Source organism: Ranitomeya variabilis, chromosome 4 (genome assembly GCF_051348905.1).
Source record: "Ranitomeya variabilis isolate aRanVar5 chromosome 4, aRanVar5.hap1, whole genome shotgun sequence".
Taxonomy (NCBI): domain Eukaryota; kingdom Metazoa; phylum Chordata; class Amphibia; order Anura; family Dendrobatidae; genus Ranitomeya; species Ranitomeya variabilis.
In genome coordinates, this window is record NC_135235.1 from 537,777,022 (window position 1) to 537,792,955 (window position 15,934).

The 15,934-nt window shown below is 42.5% G+C and overlaps 1 protein-coding gene across 1 annotated transcript; it reads left to right on the plus strand.

The window, feature by feature from the left end:
• The first annotated feature begins 10,347 nt into the window (after positions 1-10,347).
• On the plus strand, positions 10,348-14,780 carry LOC143767018 (uncharacterized). The gene is made up of 3 exons (XM_077255036.1): positions 10,348-10,360; positions 10,458-10,547; positions 13,468-14,780. Exons 1-3 carry the CDS (start codon positions 10,348-10,350, stop codon positions 14,589-14,591), a joined length of 1,227 nt encoding a protein of 408 aa, XP_077111151.1. The 3' UTR covers positions 14,592-14,780.
• The last annotated feature ends 1,154 nt before the right edge of the window (positions 14,781-15,934 follow it).

The following is a 15,934-nucleotide window of genomic DNA, read 5'->3' on the forward strand; positions in this document are numbered from 1 at the left end:
CTGAGTACGCTGATACCCCATATGTTGGGGTAAACCCCTGTTTGGGCACACGGGAGAGCTCGGAAGGGAAGGAGCACTGTTTTACTTTTTCAACGCAGAATTGGCTGGAATTGAGATCGGACGCCATGTCGCGTTTGGAGAGCCCCTGATGTGCCGAAACAGTGGAAACCCCCCAATTATAACTGAAACCCTAATCCAAGCACACCCCTAACCCTAATCCCAACAGTAACCCTAACCACACCTCTAACCCTGACACACCCCTAACCCTAATCCCAACCCTATTCCCAACCGTAAATGTAATCTAAACCCTAACCGTAACTTTAGCCCCAACCCTAACCCTAACTTTAGCCCCAACCCTAACTGTAGCCTTAACCCTAGCCCCAACCCTAGCCCTAACCCTAACCCTAATGGAAAAATGGAAATAAATACATTTTTTTTATTTTTCCCTAACTAAGGGGGTGATGAAAGGGGGTTTGATTTACTTTTATAGCGAGTTTTTTAGCGGATTTTTATGATTGGCAGCCGTCACACACTGAAAGACGCTTTTTATTGCAAAAAATATTTTTTGCGTTACCACATTTTGAGAGCTATAAATTTTCCATATTTTGGTCCACAGAGTCATGTGAGGTCTTGTTTTTGTGGGACGAGTTGACGTTTTTATTGGTAACTTTTTGGGCACGTCACATTTTTTGATCGCTTTTTATTCCGATTTTTGTGAGGCAGAATGACCAAAAACCAGCTATTCATGAATTTCTTTTGGGAGAGGCGTTTATACTGTTCCGCGTTTGGTAAAATTGATAAAGCAGTTTTATTCGTCGGGTCAGTACGATTACAGCGATACCTCATTTATATTATTTTTTTATGTTTTGGCGCTTTTATACGATAAAAACTATTTTATGGAAAAAATAATTATTTTTGCATCACTTTATTCTTTATTCTATAACTTTTTTATTTTTTTGCTGATCATGCTGTATGGCGGCTCGTTATTTGCGGGACAAGATGACGCTTTCAGCGGTACCATGGTTATTTATATCTGTCTTTTTGATCGCGTGTTATTCCACTTTTTGTTCGGCGGTATGATAATAAAGCGTTATTTTTTGCCTCGTTTTTTTTTTTTTTTTCTTACGGTGTTTACTGAAGGGGTTAACTAGTGGGCCAGTTTTATAGGTCGGGTCGTTACGGACGCGGCAATACTAAATATGTGTACTTTTATTGTTTTTTTTTTATTATTTAGATAAAGAAATTTATTTATGGGAATATTTTTTTTTTTTTTCATTATTTTGGAATATATATTTTTTTTTTTTTACACATTTGGGAAAATTTTTTTTTAACTTTTTTACTTTGCCCCAGGGGGGGACAATACAGATCGGTGATCTGCCAGTTTGCATAGCACTCTGACAGATCACCGATCTGCGAGAAGTGCAGGCTGCTTCACAGTGCCTGCTCTGAGCAGGCTTCTGTGAAGCCACCTCCCTCCCTGCAGGACCCGGATCCGCGGCCATCTTGGATCCGGGTCTGGAGCAGGCAGGGAGGGAGGTAAGACCCTCGCAGCAACGCGATCACATCGCGTTGCTGCGGGGGGCTCAGGGAAGCCCGCAGGGAGCCCCCTCCCTGCGCGATGCTTCCCTGCACCGCCGGCACATCGCGATCATGTTTGATCGCGGTGTGCCGGGGGTTAATGTGCCGAGAGCGGTCCGTGACCACTCCTGGCACATAGTGCCGGATGTCAGCTGCGATAGGCAGCTGACACCCGGCCGCGATCGGCCGCGCTCCCGCCGTGAGCGCCGCCGATCGCGCTGGACGTACTATCCCGTCGGCAGTCATACGGGCCCACCCCACCTCGACGGGATAGTACGTCGGATGTCAGGAAGGGGTTAAAGGGATAGAGTTTATGTTCGTGACGCCACCTGTGGTATTCGGTCAGGATGACCGACACTGCTTTAAGGGGTGCTGGGGTGATGTTATGGCAGCTAGATGGTATACCTTCCCACAGGTTAAGTATGTCCCCAGGGCTTCCCGGTGTGTAAATGGTGGATGGTGTGAGGCGCAGTGAAGAACGAGGACACAAGGTTGCAGTCTCTTTACCTTTACTGAAGACTTCAGCATCCACAGTCCAGGGCACCAGATCCCAGGGCAGGCAGAGTCCGACCGGTTTGGAGGCAAGGCCAGAGTCCCCTTGTCCAGGTGAAAATCAGTAGCCTTCCCTTGCGCTGCACTGTTGTAGTTCCTTACTGCCTAAGGCTTCACATAAGGTCCTCACAGATGTAATGTCTTTCTCTCTGTCCCCCATATAGGATAGGACAAACACGTATGATTGGTGGCTTGAGGCTGTTTATAGGGACTCTAGCATGCCCCGGCCTCCATGGGTTGCCACCGTGCCTCCTGGGTGTAGGGCGGACAGGTAACTTGCAATTAGCTGTCCTGCCGGTCTCTTGAGCAAAGCATAAAAGTCCTTACTCCCTCGGTGTTCTGGCTACCGGGCTTCTGCGCCTCAGAAGGAGGCAGCCTGTGTAGGGCTGGTCCCCTTCTGGTATCCTCTCCTTTGCTACGATTTCCTTCACGCTCACTGCAATACAGTTCTGCCTTCTTTGTGTCTCTTTCTGGGAGCTGCAGCTCTGAGGGCATGCACAGGTCCGTGTCCTTTCTCCTTCGTTCACTGACAGGATCCCACCCCTGTCAGGGACCAACTAACTGAGCTGGGCTCAGCCAGCAACTAACTAACTTTCCCTACAGGCGACCAGTTTTACCTATGTAGGGAGTAACCTAATAAATAGGAGCAAGATCTCCCCCTGGTGGCCTGGAGTGTGAAATGTTTTGCAAGTTTGTGATACCTGGATGCAGTTATCATTCTTTGCCTCCAAACGTAATATCACTCTCCCCGAGAGGAAAGCAACATTACTGTGACGACCAGGACCCTGGGGCACCACAGTAGCATTTCTCTTCCTACAAACACGGCGAGTTGAGTTAATGCCAAAGAGCTCAATTTTTTTCTCGTCTGACCACAGCGCCTTCTCCCAATCACTCACAGAATCATCCAGGTGTTCATTGGCAATCCTCAGATGGGCCTGCACATGTGCTTCTTGAGCAGGGAGACCTTGCGGGCACTGCAAGATTTTAGAACTTTACGGCGTAATGTGTTAGCAATGGTTTTTTTGGTGACTGTGGTCTCAGCTGCCTTGAGATCATTAACAAGTTCCCCCGTGAAGTTTTAGGGTATGTGCACACGTTGCGGATTTGGCTGCGGATCCGCAGCAGTTTTCCATGCGTTGTACAGTACCATGTAAACCTATGGTAAACCAAATCCACCGTGCACATGCTGTGGAAAATTCTGTGCAGAAATGAAGCGGTTTATTTTCCGCAGCATGTCAATTCTTTATGTGGATTCCGTACCGTTTACACCTGTTCCATAATAGGAATCCACAGGTGTAAAAACGCAGGTGAAAGCAGCACAAAATCTGCATAAAATCCGCAGATAATCCGCGGTGAATCCGCACAGAAAAATTCACAATGGAATCCGCAACGTGTACACATACTTTTAGGCTGATCTCTCACCTTCCTCATGATCAAGGATACCCCATGAGGTGAGATTTTGCTTGGTGCCGCAGATCGATGTCGATTGACAGTCATTTTGTATTTCTTCCATTTTCTTACTATTGCACCAACAGTTGTCTCCTTCTCACCCAGCGTCTTACTTATGGTTTTGTAGCGCATCATTCCAGCTTTGTGCAGGTCTATGATATTGTCCCTGACATCCTTAGAAAGCTCTTTGGTCTTGCCCATGTTGTAGAGGTCAGAGTCTGACTGATTAATTGAGTCTGTGGACAGGAGTCTTTTATAAAGGTGACTGTGTAAGACAGCTGTCTTTAATGCAGGTAACGTGTTGATTAGGAGCGTCTAACTGGTCTGTAGGAGCCAGAACTCTTAATGGTTGGTAGGGGATCAAATACTTATTTCTCACTGCAAAGTGCAAATATATTTATATAATTTATACAATGTGATTTTCTGGATTTTATTTTTGATATTCTATCTCTCAATGTTAAAATTAACCTACCCTTAAAATTATATACTGTTCATGTCTTTGTCAGAGGGCAAACTTACAAAATCAGCAAGGGATCAAATACTTATTTCCTCCACTGTATGCAAGCCTTCAGCAACATTGTAATGGGGAATTTTTTAGTCCCATTCCCAGGATCGTAGGGGTCCCGCCTTTCAGACTCCCAAGTAATCAGTAAGATGTAATATGCACCATGTGAATTAAATGTGAATATTATACACTCATCAACACTGAAACTGCAACACCAAGAAGATAAAGACAGAGTTATAAGAATCAAAAGATGGAAAGACAAACATACAGGTGCTTCTCACAAAATTAGAATATCATCAAAAAGTTATTTCTGTTAATGTTGATGATTATGGCTTACAGCCAATGAAAATCCAAAAGTCATTATCTCAGTAAATTAGAATACTTCATAACACCAGCTTGAAAAATGATTTTAAAATCTGAAATGTTGGCCTACTCAAATGTATTTTTAGTAAATGCACTCAATACTTGGTTGGGGCTCCTTTGGCATCAATTACTGCATCAATGCGGCGTGGCATGGAGGCGATCAACCTGTGGCACTGCTGAGGTGTTATGGAAGCCCAGGTAGCTTTGATAGCAGCCCTCAGCTCGTATGCATTGTTGGGTCTGGTGTCTCTCATCTTCCTCTTGACAATATCCCATAGATTCTCTATGGGGTTAAGGTGAGGCGAGTTTGCTAGCCAATCAAGCACAGTGATACTGTTGTTTATAAACCAGGTATTGGCACTTTTGTAAGTGTGGACAGGTGCCAAGTCCTGCTGGGGAATTAAATTTCTATCTCCAAAAAAGCTTGTCGGCAGAGGGAAGCATGAAGTGCTGTAAAATTTCCTGGTAGATGGCTGCGCTGACTTTGCTCTTGATAAAACACAGTGCACAGTGGACCTACACCAGCAGATGACATGGCTCCCCAAACCATCACTGATTGTAGATACTTCACACTAGACCTCAAGCAGCTTGGATTGTGTGCCTCTCCACTCTTCCACCAGACTCTGGGACTTGATTTCCAAATGAAATGCAAAATTTACTTTCATCTGAAAACAACACCTTGAACCATTGAGCAGCAGTCCGGCTCTTTTCCTCCTTGGCCCAGGTAAGACGCTTCTGGCGTTGTCTATTGCTCACGAGTGGCTTGACAAAAGGAATGTGACATTTGTAGCCCATGTCCTGGATACGTCTGTGTGTGTGGTGTCTCTTGAAGCAATGACACCCTTGTTTCATCTCCATCATCCACTGTAGTTGTTCAAAAATAAAATTAATTTTCAGAAGAAAAAAATTGCCTACTAGTTCTGCTGTGTATACAGAATCAGAAGGTGAATACCTGGGAGCAATAGAAGAAACTATTCTGAGGGTCCTAGACCAAGTTATAAGTGTGATCCACTGAACCTTTGAGGTCAAATGAAGGATTATCTGCTATTCTGGTGGGACAGTCCAACCATGCCTATATGAACCTGTAGGTATCTTGATGATACCCACTGCCTGGTCAGCCATGTTATTAAGGTGTAGAAGACACCAAAAAGTCCTTGTAAATACTTCAAGTTAGAACTGGGCTATAGACTAACGATGTACGACTACATAGAACATTAACCACCAGAAAGTGTTGGAAGATAGATTTTTTTTTTCTAAAAATCTCTGATGACATAGCATTTTAGAGAAGGTCTATTTCCAGATCGATGAACATTTTCCAAGAATGTGAACCGCTCTGCTGTGTGTCAGGGAACGTCAATACAATAAGTTCCTTGGCTATATTTGCCCATCTTTCATTATGTTGAGTGATCCTCTTGACAAACAATTAATCTTAATCTATCCTAGGGCAGTGTGTACATTAACATCATGAGCAGAAGTGTACGAAAACAAGGAGGCTTGACAAGTGACTAATTGATACAATGGGAGGTGACACTCTTTCTACGTCGCCCTCAATAAAAAGGTGCTCAAAACCTGCAGAAAACCAGACATCTCCTGCACCACCATCCAGGTGAGTTACATATGATCACAAGGAGGCGATCGAGGAAGTGACAGGCTATGTTACTCAACTTATTTTAATAATTTCAAGACGGGTCAATATTCTTATTATAGAGCAATATTTTCTGTTAATGATAATTAGAGTCCTGAGAACAAGTCCAACGTCAAGTCAAAGCCACCTGAAATAGGTCTCTAAAAAGTTAATAACATTCACCATAATTGACTATTGGGGTCCCTGAATGGGGGATCCTTTGTCATTAAGTATTTATAAGAGGGTATCCTAGAAGACTGCTCACTTCAATGTGAATTAAATGTCAACTATGGCATAGCTGAAAACAATTCTAGAACTAACGAACTGATAACGGCACTAAAGCATGTCTAAGACAGAATTGTAGAGCTAGACACTTTTACACATAACATATATCCCAGATCCCTGCCAGCCGTGGAAAAGCTGAAGGATTAAAGAGCTTAATATAACCATATACCGTAATTTGTATTCAATACAAAATAGTTCCTAACAATAAAAGCAAGGCAAAGGAAACCCCAATAAGAGGAAGATTAATGCATCAAACAAAATCAAGTAGTCCACTGTAGAAGATCCGAATATAAAATCAATATTGGATGCAAATAGCTCTTCAGCTCCTGTCACTACCAGGAGTGTGGTATAAGACTACAAATGTGTGTAAAGACCAAGGTAGACAAAAAGCCTATATTAATAGTCTAGATAAAGTATATAGTAATGATATATATATATATATATATATATATATATATATATATATATATATATATATATATATATATATATATATAAACCAAGATCAATGAGAGACAATATATTACCTTACAAAATCACCATCAAACAAGGGGAAATAGAAATGTTAAGTCTCCCTCGCCCAGACGCCATTTCACTTTTTCCCAGGGGCGTTATGGAATAAGCAGGAGTAGATTGGTCATGCACGTAAAAAATTGATACTTATATAGGGTCACACTTCTGGGACATTTTTATATTAACCCCTTAATCCCATATGACGTACTATCCCGTCAAGGTGACCTGGGACTTAATTCCCAGTGATGGGATAGTACGTCATATGCGATTGGCCGCGCTCACGGGGGGAGCGTGGCCGATCACGGCCGGGTGTCAGCTGACTATCGCAGCTGTCACGGACCGCCCCCGGCACATTAACCCCCGGCACACTGCGATCAAACATGACTGCAGTGTTCCGGCGGTATAGGGAAGTATCGCACAAGGAGGGGGCTCCCTGAGACCCCCGGAGCAACGCGATGTGATCGTGTTACTCCGAGCGTCTCTTACCTCCTATCCCTGCAGGCCCCGGATCCAAAATGGCCGCGGGGCTGCATCCGGGTCCTGCAGGGACTACTTCCGGGTCCAGAGCAGGCGCTTGGTAAGCCTGCAGCGCTGTATGTCAGATCGCTGATCTGACAGAGTGCTGTGCAAACTGTCAGATCAGCGATCTGTGATGTCCCCCCCTGGGACAAAGTACAAAACAAAAAATTCCACATGTGTAAAAAAAAAATAAAAAAAAAAATTCCTAAATAAAGAAAAAAAAAATATATATTATTCCCATAAATACATTTCTTTATCTAAATAAAAAAAAACAATACAAGTACACATATTTAGTATCACCGTGTCCGTAACGACCCAACCTATAAAACTGTCCCACTAGTTAACCCCTTCAATGAACAGCGTAAGAAAAAAAAAAAACTGAGGCAAAAAACAACGCTTTATTATCATACTGCCGAACAAAAAGTGGAATAACACGCGATCAAAAAGACGGATATAGATAACCATGGTACCGTTGAAATCGTCATCTTCTCCCGCAAAAAACGAGCTGCCATACAGCATCATAAGCAAAAAATAAAAAAGTTATAGTCCTCAGAATAAAGCGATGCCAAAATAATTATTTTTTCCATAAAATAGCTTTTATCGTATAAAAGCGCCAAAACATAAAAAAATGATATAAATGAGATATCGCTGTAATCATACTGACCCGAAGAATAAAACTGCTTTATCAATTTTACCAAATGTGGAACGGTATAAATGCCTCCCCCAAAAGAAATTCATGAACAGCTGGTTTTTGGTCATTCTGCCTCACAAAAATCGGAATAAAAAGCGATCAAAAACTGTCACGTGTCTGAAAATGTTACCAATAAAAACGTCCACTCGTCCCGCAAAAAACAAGACCTCACATGACTCTGTGGACCAAAATATGGAAAAATTATAGGTCTCAAAATGTGGAGACGCAAAAACTTTTTTGCTATAAAAAGCGTCTTTTAGTGTGTGACAGCTGCCAATCAAAAAAAATCCGCTATAAAAAACGCTATAAAAGTAAATCAAACCCCATTTATCACCCCCTTAGTTAGGGAAAAATAATAAAATTAGAAAAATGTGTTTATTTCCATTTTCCTGTTAGGGTTAGGGCTAGGGTTAGGGTTGGGGCTAGGGTTGGAGCTAAAGTTAGGGTTAGGGTTGGGGCTAAAGTTAGGGTTAGGGTTGGGGCTAAAGTTAGGGTTTGGATTACATTTACGGTTGGGATTAGGGTTGGGATTAGAGTTAGGGGTGTGTCAGGGTTAGGGGTGTGGTTAGGGTTACCGTTCGGATTAGGGTTAGGGGTGTGTTTGGATTAGGGTTTCAGGTAGAATTGGGGAGTTTCCACTGTTCAGGCACATCAGGGGCTCTCCAAATGCCACATGGCATCCGATCTCAATTCCAGCCAATTCTGTGTTGAAAAAGTAAAACAGTGTTCCTTCCCTTCCGAGCTCTCCCGTGCGCCCAAACAGGGGTTTACCCCAACATATGGGGTATCAGCGTACTCGGGACAAATTGTACAACAACTTTGGGGGTCCAAGTTCTCGTTATCCTTGGGAAAATAAAAATTGGGGGGCTAAAAATCATTTTTGTGGGAAAAAAGGATTTTTTATTTTCACGGCTCTGCGTTGTAAACTATAGTGAAACACTTGGGGGTTCAAAGTTCTCACATCACATCTAGATAAGTTCCTTGGGAGGTCTAGTTTCCAATATGGGGTCACTTGTGGGGGGTTTCTACTGTTTGGGTACATCAGGGGCTCTCCAAATGCAACGTGACGCCTGCAGACCAATCCATCTAAGTCTGCATTCCAAATGGCGCTCCTTCCCTTCTGAGCTCTGCCATGCGCCCAAACAGTGGTTCCCCCCCACATACGGGGTATCAGCGTACTCAGGACAAATTGCACAACTTTTGGGGTCCAATTTCTTCTCTTACCCTTGGGAAAATAAAAAATTGGGGGCGAAAAGATCATTTTTGTGAAAAAATATGATTTTTTATTTTTACGGCTCTGCATTATAAACTTCTGTGAAGCACTTGGTGGGTCAAAGTGCTCACCACACATCTAGATAAGTTCCTTAGGGGGTCTACTTTCCAAAATGGTGTCACTTGTGGGGGGTTTCAATATTTACGCACATCAGGGGCTCTCCAAACGCAACATGGCGTCCCATCTCAATTCCAGTCAATTTTGCATTGAAAAGTCAAATGGCGCTCCTTTCCTTCCGAGCTCTGCCAATGCGCCCAAACAGTGGTTTACCCCCACATATGGGGTATCGGCGTACTCAGGAAAAATTGTACAACAACTTTTGGGGTCCATTTTCTCCTGTTACCCTTGGTAAAACAAAACAAATTGGAGCTGAAATAAATTTTGTGTGAAAAAAAGTTAAATGTTCATTTTTATTTAAACATTCCAAAAATTCCTGTGAAACACCTGAAGGGTTAATAAACTTCTTGAAAGTGGTTTTGAGCACCTTGAGAGGTGCAGTTTTTAGAATGGTGTCACACTTGGGTATTTTCTATCATATAGACCCCTCAAAATGACTTCAAATGAGATGTGGTCCCTAAAAAAAAAAAAATGGTGTTGTACAAATGAGAAATTTCTGGTCAACTTTTAACCCTTATAACTTCCTAACAAAAAAAAATTTTGGTTCCAAAATTGTGCTGATGTAAAGTAGACATGTGGGAAATGTTACTTATTAAGTATTTTGCGTGACATCTCTGTGATTTAAGGGCATAAAAATTCAAAGTTGGAAAATTGCGAAATTTTCAAAATTTTCACCAAATTTCCGTTTTTTTCACAAATAAACGCAAGTTATATCGAAGAAATTTTACCACTAACATGAAGTACAATATGTCACGAGAAAATGTCAGAATCGCTAAGATCTGTTGAAGCGTTCCAGAGTTATAACCTCATAAAGGGACAGTGGTCAGAATTGTAAAAATTGGCCCGGTCATTAACGTGCAAACCACCCTTGGGGCTTAATGGGGTTAAGAGGTATTAATTTTATCTATTTATTCAGCTTGATCCATACACTTATGTACACTAGGTGGCAGCAGAAACCACATAATGATCTGATGTTCTTGTATTGCAGAAATGGACAGAAGAGTTTGTGTCACTATTCTCTTAGCCGTACTGGCAACGGCTGCCCTCTGTAGGCCAGTGGCAGAACAGCAATCAGCAGGTAAATGATTGACAGACGGGGACAAAATACCATTCTTATACCCAATATTCGCATGGACACTTCAAATTTTCTTGCATTGCAGCACTCCAAGGCCCCAATCCATCAAGGCTAATATTTTCACCCTTCTTTATTAAGATGTGCCAAATTAAAAGATGAGCTCCTTTTAATTAAATTTGGCTCATCTTTCAGCTGCTGTGCGTCACCGCAAGAAATGTGCTGCAATTAGGGGCTGTAGGACATTTGTGGTATAAATGATGAGTTTGTTGGCTAAACTTGATCACGCCCCCTACTGGCTAAGCTCCCCATTTTTCAAAAATACAGGTCCTTCTCAAAAAATTAGCATATAGTGTTAAATTTCATTATTTACCATAATGTAATGATTACAATTAAACTTTCATATATTATAGATTCATTATCCACCAACTGAAATTTGTCAGGTCTTTTATTGTTTTAATACTGATGATTTTGGCCTACAACTCCTGATAACCCAAAAAACCTGTCTCAATAAATTAGCATATTTCACCCGTCCAATCAAATAAAAGTGTTTTTTAATAACAAAAAAAAAAACCATCAAATAATAATGTTCAGTTATGCACTCAATACTTGGTCGGGAATCCTTTGGCAGAAATGACTGCTTCAATGCGGCGTGGCATGGAGGCAATCAGCCTGTGACACTGCTGAGATGTTATGGAGGCCCAGGATGCTTCAATAGCGGCCTTAAGCTCATCCAGAGTGTTGGGTCTTGCGTCTCTCAACTTTCTCTTCACAATATCCCACAGATTCTCTATGGGGTTCAGGTCAGGAGAGTTGGCAGGCCAATTGAGCACAGTAATACCATGGTCAGTAAACCATTTACCAGTGGTTTTGGCACTGTGAGCAGGTGCCAGGTCGTGCTGAAAAATGAAATCTTCATCTCCATAAAGCATTTCAGCCGATGGAAGCATGAAGTGCTCCAAAATCTCCTGATAGCTAGCTGCATTGACCCTGCCCTTGATGAAACACAGTGGACCAACACCAGCAGCTGACATGGCACCCCACACCATCACTGACTGTGGGTACTTGACACTGGACTTCAGGCATTTTGGCATTTCCTTCTCCCCAGTCTTCCTCCAGACTCTGGCACCTTGATTTCCGAATGACATGCAAAATTTGCTTTCATCAGAAAAAAGTACTTGGGACCACTTAGCAACAGTCCAGTGCTGCTTCTCTGTAGCCCAGGTCAGGCGCTTCTGCCGCTGTTTATGGTTCAAAAGTGGCTTTACCTGGGGAATGCGGCACCTGTAGCCCATTTCCTGCACACGCCTTTCCACACCAGACTCAGTCCACTGCTTCCTCAGGTTCCCCAAGGTCTGGAATCGGTCCTTCTCCACAATCTTCCTCAGGGTCCGGTCACCTCTTCTCGTTGTACAGCGTTTTCTGCCACATTGTTTCCTTCCAACAGACTTACCATTGAGGTGCCTTGATACAGCACTCTGGGAACAGCCTATTTGTTGAGAAATTTCTTTCTGGGTCTTACCCTCTTGCTTGAGGGTGTCAATGATGGCCTTCTTGACATCTGTCAGGTCGCTAGTCTTACCCATGATGGGGGTTTTGAGTAATGAACCAGGCAGGGAGTTTTTAAAAGCCTCAGGTATCTTTTGCATGTGTTTAGAGTTAATTAGTTGATTCAGAAGATTAGGGTAATAGGTCATTTAGAGAACCTTTTCTTGATATGCTAATTTATTGAGACAGGTATTTTGGGTTATCAGGAGTTGTAGGCCAAAATCATCAGTATTAAAACAATAAAAGACCTGACAAATTTCAGTTGGTGGATAATGAATCTGTAATATATGAAAGTTTAATTGTAATCATTACATTATGGTAAATAATGAAATTTAACACTATATGCTAATTTTTTGAGAAGGACCTGTAGGTCTGTGCTGGCGAAAACACTGCTGCACTTTGTGACATTTCTACACCTGAAAAAACTGCTTAAAGAAAATGTGTTGCAGAATTTTTGCCACTTAATCTGAGAGCAGCATAATGTAGGGCAGAGTCCCGCATTACAGAGATGTGTCATTTACTGGGCTGTTTAGTGTAGTTTTGATAAAATTACTGTTTCATCAGTAGGAGATTATCAGTGAAGGACTAGAAAACCTGCTGCCATATAGTTATCCATATTCATGAGCTCTGAATAACCTCACCCCACCTTGGATTGGCAGCTTTCTGCCTATGCACAGTGTACACAGAAAGCTGACAAATCAATAGATAAAACAGAATTTTATCAAAATTGTAGCCCAGTTCATTGGAATCAGGTTCTCTGCTCCTGCATTATGCTGCTCTCAGATGGGGTAGCAAAAATCGGGTGAAAGATTCCATTAATGATTCAGGACCCAAATATCTATGGAACAGATCTGTCAAGTCACCAAGATTTACACATCTAGGAGTCACCGGATTTTACCTCCAGGAGTCTTAGTGACAAGAGGAGCAACATAAGAAAGTTGCATGTGACAGTAGGAAAGTTAGTGACCGGAGTCACTTGACCTATGACTGCATACCCAGATGTGGAACACAGCTAAGTCACCCCCCCCAAAAACCCCACTTTCATTTTTGCAGTGATCCCCTTCTCGATTGTAGCCCTTTAAAAAGCTCTCCCAGATTGACATTTCTGAGGGTAGATAGTGGTTCACTATACTTTGGACACTGGGTGCAGGGAAGCCTAAAACTATATGCTTAGGTGAGTTTCCTAAACTCATTTTCAAGCTCATGGTGAAAAACCACGTGTGGTTGTGATGCGTTTTATTTTTAGGAAATTTTGTTATACAGGCGAAACATTAATTTTATGTGTGACATATATAATGTACATGGCCAAAAGCCACTGCAAAACCCATGGTGCCCAGCTTTTGATACAGATCCTAACCCTATTGACTTTACTCCCTAGACACCTCTGGTGCTGAAGATGACCCTCAGTCCATAGATGAAAGGCAATACGACTGGATGGACTACGAGCGCAGAAGCGCAGAAGATCAGGATGATGCAGAAGATCAGGATGATGAAGACAACCCTCAATCAATAGAAGAAAGGCAATACGGCTGGATGGACTTCGGGCGCAGAAGCGCAGAAGATCAGGATGATGCAGAAGATCAGGATGATGAAGACAACCCTCAATCAATAGAAGAAAGGCAATACGACTGGATGGACTACGAGCGCAGAAGAGCAGAAGATCAGGATGATGCAGAAGATCAGGATGATGAAGACAACCCTCAATCAATAGAAGAAAGGCAATACGACTGGATGGACTACGAGCGCAGAAGGGCAGAAGATCAGGATGATGCAGAAGATCAGGATGATGAAGACAACCCTCAATCAATAGAAGAAAGGCAATACGACTGGATGGACTACGAGCGCAGAAGGGCAGAAGATCAGGATGATGCAGAAGATCAGGATGATGAAGACAACCCTCAATCAATAGAAGAAAGGCAATACGACTGGATGGACTACGAGCGCAGAAGGGCAGAAGATCAGGATGATGCAGAAGATCAGGATGATGAAGACAACCCTCAATCAATAGAAGAAAGGCAATACGACTGGATGGACTACGAGCGCAGAAGGGCAGAAGATCAGGATGATGCAGAAGATCAGGATGATGAAGACAACCCTCAATCAATAGAAGAAAGGCAATACGACTGGATGGACTACGAGCGCAGAAGAGCAGAAGATCAGGATGATGCAGAAGATCAGGATGATGAAGACAACCCTCAATCAATAGAAGAAAGGCAATACGACTGGATGGACTACGAGCGCAGAAGGGCAGAAGATCAGGATGATGCAGAAGATCAGGATGATGAAGACAACACTCAATCAATAGAAGAAAGGCAATACGACTGGATGGACTACGAGCGCAGAAGGGCAGAAGATCAGGATGATGCAGAAGATCAGGATGATGAAGACAACCCTCAATCAATAGAAGAAAGGCAATACGACTGGATGGACTACAAGCGCAGAAGGGCAGAAGATCAGGATGATGCAGAAGATCAGGATGATGAAGATGACCCTCCCCTATAGAAGAAAGGCAATATGGTTGGATGGACTTCTGGCACAGAAGTGCAGAAGATCAGGATGCTGAAGACTACCCTTAATAGGGGAAGCTATATTATTATTTAAGTATTGATATAATGTCCTGGTTTCTGATAAGAAATGCATGGCAATATGGGACAGGTATAAAAATAAAAATAAACAAGAGTTTGGAAATAATTCCTTGTTTTATGTCCATTTTTCAACCAGACGTTCTTGTACCACAGTATGGTATGCTCTGCAGTGGGTGTGGTGTGTATGATCTAGAAAGTCTCTCTTATTCCTGGAAAATTCCACAGCTCTGTTTACACTGGTGTCATGGCCTACAGAAGATCATGAGGAATCTGACAACACCACAATAGGTCTGTCATGTAAAGTGCAGATACAATAGTTTCTTGAATGCTCCTCTACACCCTCCTGCAAAAAAAAAATCATGGAAAAATGACCCATAACTGTTTCACTATGCAAACTACATATATTGTTAAATAGAATTCTTTGTCCTGATGGGTATGGTGCACTTACTTTGAAAATCCATATCAGATTTGTTTTATAATCCAAATACTAATAAGTGAGTGATGCAGTTGCCATCACATCTACAGACCTTGGTCAACCCAATGCACGAATGGCAGGTATCTCACACATGTCGGTCGGTAGAACTTAGCAGGATTGAACAAGTGCATAATATCTGCTGCCCTCGCCCGCTGGGTGGCGGACCTGTGTATACTTGATGCCACCCTCTTTCAACAGAGGAGTGGAGGCGATTACCCCTTTAACCCCTTCACCCTCGAGCTTGTTTTCACCTTCGTAACCAGGCCAAATTTTCCAATTCTGATCAGTGTCACTTAATGAAGTAAAAACTCTGGAATGCTGCAACGGATCCCACTGATTCTCCATGTTGGTGGTAAACTTAGGATAATATTTTTTGCGTTTATTTCTAAAAATACCGGGATTTTGGCAAAAAGTTTGAACATTTTTTGAACACAATCTTCAAACTTTTAATTGTTATGCCCTTAAACCAGAGAGTTCAATCACACAAAATTGTTAAAACTAATTTTTTACTGCAGCGCCCCAGAGTCCTGGTCATTGCAGTAATGTTGTTCTTCCACCAGGGGGAGCAATATTACGTCTGAAGGCAATAAAGGAGATCTTCTGTCCAGGTATCACAGCCACACACAACACACTTCACACTCCAGCCACCAGGGGGAGCAAAGGTTCTATCTACTAGGCCACTCCTCACAGTTAGGTAAAACTGGTAGCTGGAGGGAAAGTTAGAGAGTTCCTGGCTGGAGACTGAGAGAGAAAGGTCTCCAGACCAAGCTGGCTGGAGCGAGGTC